The 12,844-nt window shown below is 40.4% G+C and overlaps 1 protein-coding gene across 1 annotated transcript in view; it reads right to left on the bottom strand.

Moving 5' to 3' along the window:
* LOC126176510 (serine/threonine-protein kinase par-1-like) overlaps positions 1–10,565 on the bottom strand; it is a 488,353-nt gene extending 477,788 nt beyond the window's left edge. Inside the window, exons 1-2 of the mRNA XM_049923666.1 lie at positions 10,511–10,565; positions 10,101–10,258 (exon numbers count right to left, since the gene is read on the bottom strand). Of these exons, the coding sequence (XP_049779623.1) occupies positions 10,101–10,258; positions 10,511–10,565 (213 nt within the window). The remainder of the gene's footprint in view (positions 1–10,100; positions 10,259–10,510) is intronic.
* Positions 10,566–12,844: the final 2,279 nt, after the last annotated feature.

The raw sequence follows: 12,844 nt of genomic DNA, 5'->3' as shown, positions 1-12,844 counted from the left end.
AAAGGCCGTTGGCTCCTAGACATGTCTACAGTGTCACATGTGTGCGATCAACTCGGACGTCAAAATGTCCCAGAGCCAATATTCAGGTTATCGACGACCAGTTGCAAAAGTTGTGGATCAATTCGCCTCAAGAGAGGATACAACGGTTTAATGACATCCTTCCCGACCGGGCCAATGCACGGATCGCGACCTGAGGAGATGCAATGTCTTACTGAAAACTGGGTTTATTTCCAAGTTCTTTGTAAATTTAATTGTCATTTTTAATCACTGAAATAGCATTACATATCTGCTCAGCCCGTAAAGCTTCATTTTATTTCCTCGTCCCTTTCTGGGTGCTTCATTTTCTTGTCGGGAAGTGTATGATATGTAAGCTAATCATTCACTTACTGTCAACAGTGTTGCGAAACGAGATGTATCTGCATTTCGCGCTTGCTCACGGTTCGCATTTCTCCTCCGTCAGAGGCTACAGGTAGGTGGGCAGGCAGTATCAGATTCACACTGCTGTACATTGATATACTTGTACAGTTCCAGTGGCATACGCTTGCCTATTTAATTCGAGTCCTCCATTCGGTCGAGACAGCACACTGACATAACCAGTCTAACACGTTGGCATGGTCAGCAATGTCCACAGTAATCACACTTTCCGTGAGTATCCAATCACGATTTGTATACGGGACGATGCGTAATGCTGGTAAAGTGTTTAACGATATTATTTACCAACAGATTATCATACGTTGGTTACAAATCAAAGTAATACTGATCTAAATTTTTGCCATTTTTGTCAAATTACGTCTGGCAAACGCTATCAGTATTCCTCAGCTATGACGCTGACAATTCGTTTCCAAAATCCTTGTCCAACTGAATCAAACGCTTTTTAAAAAATTGTTTTGCAAAATTGTAATAACAGAGCAATAATTATAGCTTGCGCGATGTTTAATAACATTCATTCCCTCATATTCTGACAAACAAAAACTGACTCCTACTTCCTCTGTAGCATGAACAAGTAAATGTCTACCTTACTTCTCTAGTTTTTTATTAGTCGTACTTGTAAAGAAGGCAGTTACATCTAAATTACATTCTTGTATCCGACGAATATAATTACCTGATATAACTGACAGTGATAGCGTCACGAAGAATGCTTACAAGAGTATAACCGATAAATCAGTAACTTCGTTCGGCTTCACATTCAGATATGACGTGTTATTGCTGAAAGGAAATACCGAGTAACAGGCTTGCAGAAATGTCTTCAGTTGTATTGACTGGTCGATACTCATGTGATTCTGTCGTAAGAATATATAAAATAAAAACTTAATTTACATTGACAATATGTCTTTCTTTCCAATACAGAGTAGTTCATGTTCAAATGACTATCTTAAATTTTATTCCAGTAGTGCAGATACAGAGCAATTTGCGTACATCTAAGATATTTTTATGTGTATTGGTGGAGGATAAGTCGATACCGAGGACATTATAGGTGGAACACAAGCTCATAATGAAGCAAGACGGTGGAGGAAACTGTTCTTTTTCAAGAACTATCTGCATATGTTTAGCAAAACCTCGAAATCTGAGTGGACAGGAGAGAGAAATCGATCCTCGTTCCTCCTGAAGGCGAATTCAATGCCTTAACCTCTGCGTCATATGGCTAGCGATTTGGTGAACTATACTGTTAACAGAAGCATTTTATTTTACATCGGACTCACATAGGGATATACCCCAAATTATTGTTTGTAGGTACTGTTTGTCGACGGACACTAGAGCCAACATAACAATTGTCTATGTTCGTATGTATGCTAATACATCAACAGTTTGACTTCATTATCGAAACAGTTATTAAGTTGTGAAACGAGACAGTCAATCTCGAAATAGAGAAATTCATGTAACATTTCGATTAATATATATTTCATATATCTAGATAAAATTTTTAATTTTTTGCATCCATTTTAGATAAGGATCCATCTAAATCTCGTGTGTGATGAGTAGGAAATCGAGAATATTGGAGGAAACAGCAACTGAAATACTGAAAAACCAGTTGGAAGTTATATGGCAATACTTGTAGCTTCAGCGTGCGCGATAGGGAACGCGAAGTTATTTACTACTATTATGTCATTTATATAAGCAGAACATTTAATAGCTGGCCGGAGTGGCCGTGCGGTTCTAGGCGCTACAGTCTGGAACTGAGCGACCGCAACAGTCACAGGTTCGAATCCTGCCTCGAGCATGGATGTGTGTGATGTCCTTAGGTTAGTTAGGTTTAAGTAGTTCTAAGTTCTAGGGGACTGATGACCTCAGCAGTTAAGTCCCATAGTGCTCAGAGCCATTTGAAACATTTAATACTTCAGCAAAACATCAGCTGATGGGTTCGAGTTAAGCGTATTGTCAGAGAGCTGCAAAATAACTTCACGTGTTACCAGGGAAATGAGCAAGATTTTATATTGCTCATGTTACGGAAAATGTATTTCGCAGTCTCCAGTCACTCAGTCTGATGCATTATTTCGCACATATTTGGAGTAGTTAACTAGTCGGCGTTGTAACAAGCAGCGTGTGGTGATCTCAGACGTATTAGGTCAGTAGTAGAAATATTGTGAAGAGCGACGCTAGTAAATATATCTCATATACATACTAAGCCGGGAAAATATCATAACTCACGTCAGGGTACGCTTTGTACGAGTATGAACGGCTAACTGTAAAACAGAATTTATCATCGACTTTTAGAGATTATACGGTTGTATGGGACAAAATCTTGTTGATAACTGAACGAAACTCTAGTTTGGCACAGATATTATTTTGCTCGGAGATTGATGAGTTGCTTATGAATATACAAAATATCGCTTTACAGACTTCGTAAACGAAAATACATGTAACGCTTCACAACTGAATCGAGCTTCATCGAAAAAACTTCGTGGGCATCAATAAATTGGGATAAAGGGGAAATATGTAGTATCTGATCTTATATGAACACCGCTGTGCATTACTGGGCTTTGTTCCAATGGGGCTGCTGTGCCCTGGCCCAGTGGAGTCAGGGTACATAGATGACAATATGGCATCGATAATAAAATGATGTGAGTGGTGCTTATACAGGGTGTTACAAAAAGGTACGGCCAAACTTTCAGGAAACATTCCTCACACACAAATAAAGAAAAGATGTTATGTGGACATGTGTCCGGAAATGCTTAATTTCCATGTTAGAGCTCATTTCAGTTTCGTCAGTATGTGCTGTACTTCCTCGATTCAAATTGTAAATTTTCACAATCAACATGTGTGGGCTGACGAGAATCCGCACGCAATTGTGCAATCACGTCATCAACACAGATTTTTTGTGAACGTTTGGGCAGGCATTGTTGGTGATGTCTTGATTGGGCCCCATGTTCTTCCACCTACGCTCAATGGAGCGCGTTATCATGATTTCATACGGGATACTCTACCTGTGCTTCTAGAACATGTGCCTTTACATATACGACACAACATGTGGTTCATGCACGATGGAGCTCCTGCACATTTCAGTCGAAGTGTTCGTACGCTTCTCAACAACAGATTAGGTGACCGATGGATTGGTAGAGGCGGACCAATTCCATGGCCTCCACGCTCTCCTGACCTCAACCCTCTTGACTTTCATTTATGGGGGCATTTGAAAGCTCTTCTCTACGCAACCCCGATACCAAATGTAGAGACTCTTCGTGCTCGTATTGTGGACGGCTGTGATACAATACGCCATTTTCCAGGGCTGCATCAGCGCATCAGGGATTCCATGCGACAGAGGGTGGATGCATGTATCCTCGCTAACGGAGGACATTTTGAACATGTCCTGTAACAAAGTGTTTGAAGTCACGCTGGTACGTTCTGTTGCTGTGTGTTTCCATTCCATGATTAATGTGATTTGAAGAGAAATAATAAAATGAGCTCTAACATGAAAGTAAGCGTTTCCAGACACATGTCCACATAACATATTTTCTTTCTTTGTGTGTGAGGAATGTTTCCTGAAAGTTTGGCCGTACCTTTTTGTAACACCCTGTATAATCATATCCACAGACGAAAAAAGATTGAGCTGGTAAAAAATAAAAAAATAAAAATGCTACTTGCTGAAGCATTTGTCGAACGTAACCGTCTATAACAACGAGCGCTCTGAATATCTAGAAATGAAACAGAACATTCAATCACAATACTCCATTGGAGCTGAACGGATAAATAAATAGCACATACTAAAGAAGAGTGTAAAATGAGAAATATTTTACAGCAGAAAGCAAAGAAATGGCCAGAAGGATTTCAAGAATCATAGCTGACGAAAATAATATGGTTGCAGAGAACTGGTATTTCCTGAAATAGTTGTATATGTTCGGAAAGGGGCGTGTTTTTATGAGCCTCTTCATTTCACATCTGTGGCCAACGTTTTCCGACGGTAACTGCGACGATAAAATGATTTTCTATCAGTATACATGGTTGTAAAACCATCTCTCAGATTAAAGTTTATTATTTATGTCAGTGTTATATATGTCAAGTTCTTTGGCTTGGCCCTTTAAATAATGAGAAGCTGCGAGACATCACCTACGTAAATTTTTTTTTCCTTGTGTAAAGGAGTCATTTTATCTGGTTGGAGTAGTGCAGACCATCTAGAGATCTGGCCACAGATTCGTCAAATTCGCTAGTGGGTATCAAAGAAGACTTCAAATTAGCAAATGTTTACTTTAAAAAAATGAAAGCATAGTACGCGAACATTGATTAAAGCTACGGCTTTTGAAGCTGTACACAGTTGCCAACGTACTGGCGTGAAAATATCTAAATACAGCCTGCAGCTAGAGAGCGACAGAAACACTGGTGTCATTTATTCAAGGGCGTCCCTGCAGTGACTTAGGGAACTGTATGATGCACACGTATACGATGTGCAAAAGCTTCGTCACCCACGCCGCGCATTTTTTACGTAACTCTAAAGAACATAGGACCAAGCAAGCAGCTGAAGCAGCATTTAAATACATTTGTAGCAGCTTTATTCAATATCCTGCATTTCGTTAGGACCCTCCACAGTGTTACCTCCAAGAGACTTACTCTGTTATTCCTTAATGTATGTCTGAATATGCGCAATGTTATTGAAACCCATTGAGCAGAATGAATGCAACACGAGGGACCCAATTTGTGTCTGGTGCCTGCAGTCTACTAAAATGTAGAAGAGAGTGTAACGAAGACTGATACTTTGTACTGAACTTAGCCTGCACCTTGACTTCACAATGATTTGCAGAAAACATATGTAGGTACTGTAAAAAAAACCTATCCCTTACTGTCAAAATGTTCGTAGATGTACAGAAAGTAACTATTCTATATTGAACTATTGTCATGTTGTCGACGTTTATATAATTTCACAAGGACAGAAACATTAGATTAGCAGATAAATGCTGCTTATCCTGCTACGGCTGCCTGGTTGTCTAAGGCGTCGGTTCCTTTATATGCCCTCCAGATAATAGTTCCAATGCTTTTTGTTGTAGTAAAAGTCTCTGGAATATTATTAATTTTTGACATTATTGGTATTTATTCGTAAATTCTTGACGCTTCTACAACACCACTTGTTACGTAAATGCATTGTGCAACATTTCAACACAACACCCCAAGAACTTGATAGTAACATTGACCAATCTTGACAACAACTGAAACTATAATGGCGCGTTTCATGCCCAAAATTTCTATATGTATTACTTATTTAGCATCCAAATCCTTCAAATGATTTTTCGTGACTTAATTGAAATTACTTTTCACATATAATATACATAACGTTTTCTGGAAATAATTGAGTATATAAAGATGTATGGGCCTAAGAATTACTAATGAAAGTTGCTGATTTTGATAATATAAAAACTATCAACTTCCTGACTTTGTATAATCGTCGATTGCATTATAGACAGCAAAATTATAAAAATTAAAAATTAAAACAAAAATTTTGTTTGGATGAAAGCTAAAGAATAATAATATTAGTTTCACTGTAAAGTGGGTTATGAATCATTTAAGTTAACAACTGTCATTATTATTGTTCAAGATCAATGTTTCTAATGGAGCGATATGAAAAATAAAATTATATAATCAGAAAAATAGTTTTTTGGTGGTCAAATATATGCAAAATTATTTTTAGCTGTGGAATATATAATATGATAATATAAAAACTATCAACTTCCTGACTTTGTATAACCGACGATTGCATTATCGACAGCAAAATTAGAAAAATTGAAAATGAAAACAGAAATTTTGTTTACATAAAAGCTAAAGAATAATAATATTAGTTTTACTGAAAAGTGGGTTTTGACTCATTTAAGTTAACAACTGTGATTACCAATTTTCATTGTTCGAAATTGATGTTCCTTATGGAGCGATATGAAAAATAAAATTATATTATGAGAAAAATAGCTTTTTGGTGGTCAAATATATGCAAAATTATTTTTAGGTGTGGTATATATAATACAACTATAAAAGTTAACTAAAGCCAGGCCGAAATTCATACGGAATCGAATATTTCAATTGAAGTACGAAAGTGCTGAGGAGGGAAGATTAATTACAGTACGGAGAAGCATAGGAAGTACAACTGCGCAGTTATCTAAACCTCTAGAACTGCTAAGGATCTGTAGTACGGCCATTTAGTTACAAACTATGCTACCAAATTTATTCCATACTGTGCGTTTCAACATTACTGCACTTAGCACTGATTATCAAAGAATAGATGTAGATGTATACACATACTATGTACAAAACAGTCACAACAGTGCGTCACTGTTAAAGTCACTCACTTCTGCATAAATCCTCTAAATAAATGAAAATTGCGCAAGAAATGATAGCAACGGCGTTTTTTTTTTTTTTTGGTAAATTGTTGCTAATGTATTCAGCATTATCTATTTCGAGCAATTTATCCATCCACGCGGTACATTCAAGAAACGTGATTAGTTATTCTTGGTTATAAACTCGAAGATGAGCTCACAGCTCGAAACACACTGGACTGCATTGCAAAGAATACGAGTTTTAAGTGATAGGTGCAACCATTTCACTTCAGGCTGACCCGATCTTCACCAACAAAATTTCTGAGTTGTTCAGGGATTTTTCAGAATATTTTGGCACAAGTGGCCTGTGGTCTCCGATGCCTCGTTAAAGAGTGACTGCATTTCGTTTGATTTCTTACCCTCATTTATCTTTGTATGTGTACTACTCCGAAATTACGTACACAGTAACGCAAATGTCGACTGTATGCGCTGTGGGCCTCATTCACTCAAGGTACTTGCTGTCGACAGCAGTAATGTCCACTTAACTCTTCGCTTGCAAGGTTGCAGTCTGCAGAGCTCGCTTTTGTCTCGAAGGAGGAGGAAATTAGTGTTTAACGTCCCTTCGACAACGAGCTCGGGTTAGGGAAGGCTGGGGAAGGAAATTGGCAGTCCTCTTTCAAAGGAACCATTCCAGCATTTGCCTGAAACGATCTAGGGAAATCAAGGAAAACCTAAATCAGGATGGCCGGTCGCGGGTTTGAACCGTCATCCTCCCGAAACCGAGACCAGTGTGCTGACCACTCCACTGCCTCGCTCGGTGCTTCTAGGTAAACAGCGATCACAGCAGCATGGACTGTTTTACAGATGGAAAATAGGCTGATATGACAGTTGTGCATGGATTAACTGAATGCAGTGCAACAGCGGTACAACGACGGTATGTTCCCGCAGCGCCGGCAATCATGTGATGGTACTTATGCATCTGTACATAGACGCCTACGAGATTCACGCTCATTCCGTGTTAAGTTTGGTGATTGTATATTACAGTCTCTTTCACTCTTGTGAAAGTATTTACAAAGAAACAAAAGCGATTGTGGTAACAAACGGGATAATTATAATTACGTTATTACTCTGCATCGAGTCGCTGGAGAACACTCAGTTCTTACACTAAAATACTCGGAAAATATCCCAGAATAACCTCCAAAACTTTGTTTCTATTATACAATAAGAATTAGGGGAAAGAGTGAAGGACAAGGCTGACTGTCTGCCTTGATAGCTTTGGGTCAGCGCAGCAGTTTGCTAACCGAAGAGGCTCGGGTTCGATTGCCGGCCAGATCTGACATTTTTTTTTCTCCACTCATGGACTGAGTGTTGTGCTGTCCTTACATTAATGTGGTCATAGGTAACACGAACATCGCCGGCAAGGCGTCACATGACAAGACTAAGACTATGTAACTTGCCCCTAATGAACATACTGAACTGCCGAAGCAATCTGTTGCATAGTCTTTGCACTGTTGAGTTGTCTATATAGGCACGTACCGAAAGCCACTGAATAAAAAAAAAAATTAAAATAATAAAAAAAAAAACAGCTCCGTCTCGCCATGTACTTCGTAGTTATGTGCAGAGGATAGGCTGTAGATACGAACTCGTAAATGAGAAACAATAGAGTTGGTAATCGAACCAGCTACAGTAAGCCCCATGTTAAAGTGGACCCGACACTGTACGGATAACGGAAACACACAGATAATCCAAAACACATACTTAGAGCACTTGCCCGCGAAAGGCAAAGGTCCCGAGTTCGAGTCTCGGTCGGGCACACAGTTTTAATCTGCCAGGAAGTTTCATATCAGTGCACACTCCGCTGCAGAGTGATAATCTCATTCTGGACACATACTTTTTTTCTGACTGCGGTTTTTGTGTTCCAGAGAGTCAAAACATCAGTATAGTCAAACGAATTTTATGCTGCATTCTCTAATAACAGATTAACACATTTCACTGCCCTGGTATGTGCTACAAGACATGCATAATCTACAATTACTAAAAGACTAACACAGTGCGCGGTCTCAGTTGCAGGTTGCGTATGTAATGGCAACAAAAATGTGATATTCAATGTTTTGTACAATTACTGTTCGAATTAAAATGCTGCCAAGATCTACTCATTGAGAGGTATAATCTTATGTTAGAGGGTTAACACAGTAGTTATACAACCAGTTTCAGTCGTCTGACCATCATCAGGTTCGTAAAAGTGTTCACAGCATCATGTTAGGCGAAATATAAAATCCTTATCGTAGTTCGCCTAACATGATGCTGTGAATACTTTCATGAACCTGCTGATGGTCAGAAGACTGAAAGCGGTTGTATAAATACAGTATTTTACCAGCAGCTAATATTAATAATAATGTCGTGTGACTAGGGCCTCCCGTCGGGTAGACCGTTCGCCTGGTGAAATTCTTTCGAGTGGACGCCACTTCGGCGACTTGCTTGTCGATGGGGATGAAATGATGATGATTAGGACAACACAACACGCAGTCGAGGATCCAACCGGGGCTCGTAGGTTTGACATTCTGTCGCGCTGGCCTCTCAGCTATCAGGGACGGTCACCAGCAGCTCATGGTGGTAATACATTTATTTGTTCATATATATATAAGAGCAATGGGGCACCACCTGAAAATATGCCGAAGTGCGAATTACCCAGACTCTTCTCATTCAGTGTTTGATAATGGGAGCACTTAGCGACTTCGAATAAATTTAGGCGTGGTTTGAATTCTTTCCGAAACTTGTTCCCGTGTACATGCTTAACGTCAAATATCTAACACATTGTAAATCGATCAAATGTTTGAAGCTGTTTCGTGCGAGTAGTTCCAATCTTTAACGAAGAGGGGCTGGGGGGAGAGTTACTGGTAGTGTATTTTAAACGGAAACATCGGTTTTAAACGTAAGAGAGGATGTCAGGCCTCCGTTTCTTTCCAAATATAACAGAACTATAGGCGTATAAAAGTTGCGCTCGGATAGTAGGACCTTGCCATAATTGCTAATGGAACAACGAATAACATTTGACTGTGCAAGTAGCTGAAGTACCGACAAAAACGAGAAAAATTTGCAGGCGAATTTCATTCGTGTGAATGTGTACCATGCATCGCCAGGAGTGCGTTCAACGAATAACTATCGGTACTGAACATTCTCCTGAGGTCGAGTCCATTGTTCGAAACGCACTGTGTTGAATTACTGCAGTAGGAATAACACGAATTTTATCTGCCTGGTGCCAGTGTTATAGTGAGTGCGGCGTGGCCTGAAGACGCTGGCACCAGCCACCAGCCCCTAGACCCGCGCAGAAGGAGCAGCGAGCAGCGAGCAGCAGGTAGCAGCTGGAGTACGTACGCTGTTTGCAGAGGCGGACGGGTCCCGCAGCGTCCGGACGGCGCGGCTGCTGGCGGCAGACTGAGGCTGCAGGTTCTCCAGCCGGACCAGCCGCCCGCGCACCGGCTCCAGCTCCAGCACCCGCCCTGCCTTGGCCGCCGCGCCGCTGGAGACCGTTCCTCCGATGAGTCACGGCCGCTCAGCGCCGAGGTGCGCGCGGCGCGGTTGCCCTGCAGGGTGACACCTACCCTCCGGCAGACGCCGGAATAGTGTGATCAGCTTTTCAGTTTTCAGCATGTTTCTTGCAGAGAGATGTGTACTTCTTACTTGTAGGGGAGGCAGTCGAAGTTTCAATTATCACCTCCAAAAAAATAAAGTTATGTAACGAACTTCTTACTTTGTCTGTATATGTAATCCTCGCGCCACATTACCGTAGTAAAACAAAATAGCGACGCCCATGCCCAGTTTATCAGCTGGCTCCACCATTTTCGATTGTCTCCTCTAGTGGTGTGCTAGGTACTGCTGCGCGAGATTTCATTGTGTACCAGGACTGCAGACATGTATAAACAAACGAAGGAAACCAGTAAATTAAATAACTTTATTTTTTTCGATTTGATAGTTAAAACTTGGGAACACCCGTGGCCTAGCGTATTGTCTTTGACTAATAATCAGAAAGACCTCGGTCCCGGGTGCGAACCACACTACTATTTAAGTTTCTATAAAAATAATCAATGGGGGCCGAAAACCTCTCGTTCTGCCACCGGCCTTGTCAAAGAGGGCGGAGGAGCAGACAGAGGTTCAGAGAACTCTCTCGCCGTTAGGGTGCGAAACTGTTCCGAAAAGCGTAAGGATCAGCAATGATTAATAGAACAGGATGCAGCAGTCAATGAAAACCACTAAGTTAAAGGCACATAATGTGTATCTACAGGATTACCTGAAATTGAAAAAGTGTCATGATTCCCAAGCGGGAGGTGACTTCGAAAAAAAGATTGAATAACCAACGAAAGAATAACGTTCTACGAGTCGGGGAGTAGGAAGTCTGAACGCGGTAGGGAAACTACGAAATCTGAAAAGGGAAATGTTAAGATTAAATCTATAAATGGGTGGTTAGTGAAGTGAAAAGATCAGGATTCTGGCCAGATGAGCATAGCGTAACATCGACAGCAGTAGAAAATGGTATAACGGGAGTAGGGTTCGTTTTGAATAGGAATGTAGGGCGTAAAGTGACTTACTGTGAACAGTTCGGTGATAGGCTGTTCTCATCAGAACAGACAGCAAACCAATACCGACAACAACAGTTCAGGTACACACGCCGACGTTCCAAGCAGAAGCTGAAGAGATAGAGAATGTATATGAGGATATTGAACGGGTAATTTAGTACGTAAATGGAGATGGAAATGTAATAATGATGGGGGACTCGAATGCGGTTGTAGGGGAAGGAACAGCAGAAAGGGTTAATGGAGAATGTGGCCTGGTGTTAGGAATGAGAGAGGAGAAAGACTAATTGAATTCTCCAACAAATTTCAGCTAGTAAGAGCTGAGAAAGAGAAAGGAGATATACGTGGAAAAGGGCTGGAAGATTTGAGAAGATATCAGATTACGTCATTGTCAAGCAGAGATTCCGAAATCCGATATTATATTGTAAGGCGTACCCAGGAACCGATCACAATTTAATAATGATGGAGAGTAGACTGAAGTTTCAGAGACTAGTCCGGAAAAATTGATGTACAAACAAGTGGTATACGTAAATACTAAGGAATGAAGAGATATGCGTAAAGTTCTCAGAGGGTATAGATCCTGCTTTAGTGAATAGCTCAGTAGGCAGCTCGATTGGAGAAAATTGACTTCTCTAAAAAAGACAATGACAGTTAAGAGTGAAAAAAGTAGGAAGCGCAGGGAAGCTAACGACAAATGGCCGCAACCAAAATGCGAAAAAATATTGTCGGCAGGACTGACTCAGCATACATAAAAGTCAAAACAGCCTTCGGTGAATTAAAAACAGAGGCGGTAACATTAAGAGTGCAATAGGAATTCCATTGTTAAATGCAGAAGAGAGAGCAGATAGGTGGAAAGAGTAAATTGGAGGCCTCTATGAGGCGCGGACTTGTCGGATAACGCTATAGAAGAAGAAACAGGAGTCGATAGGAAAGAGACAGACAATCCAGTATTGGAAAAGAACTTAAAAGAGCTTTGGAAGACATAAGATCAAATAGGGCAGAAGGTATAGGTAAAGCTCCGCCGGAATTCCTAAAACATTTACGGTAAGATTAGAAAATCGGGTGATATACCATCAGATTTTCGCAAAATCATCGTCCACACAATTCCGAAGGCTGCAAGAGCCCATAAGTGCGACAATTATAGCACAATCAGCCCAACACTCATGCATCCAAGTTTCCGACAAGAAGAACATACAGGAAAATGGAAAATAAAATTGAGGATGTGATAGATGACGATCAGTTTGTCTTCAGGAAAGGTAAAAGTCGCCAGAGAGGCAATTCTGACGTTGAGGTTGGTAATGGAAGTAAGATTGTAGAAAAATCAAGATGCGTTGATAGGATTTATCGACCTGGAAAAAGCGTTCTACAAAGTAAGATGATGCAAGATGTTTGAAATTCTGAGAAAAATAGGACTAAGATATAGTGAAAGACGGGTAATATACAATATGTACAGGAACTAAGAGGGAGCAATAAGATTGGGACACCAACTGCACAAATTAAAAATGGTATAAGACAGAGATGCAGTCTTTCACCCTTACTGTTCAATCT

Source organism: Schistocerca cancellata, chromosome 3 (genome assembly GCF_023864275.1).
Source record: "Schistocerca cancellata isolate TAMUIC-IGC-003103 chromosome 3, iqSchCanc2.1, whole genome shotgun sequence".
NCBI lineage: Eukaryota > Metazoa > Arthropoda > Insecta > Orthoptera > Acrididae > Schistocerca > Schistocerca cancellata.
The sequence above is the reverse complement of the archived record's forward strand: the minus strand, read 5'-3'. Positions and strand labels throughout refer to the sequence as shown.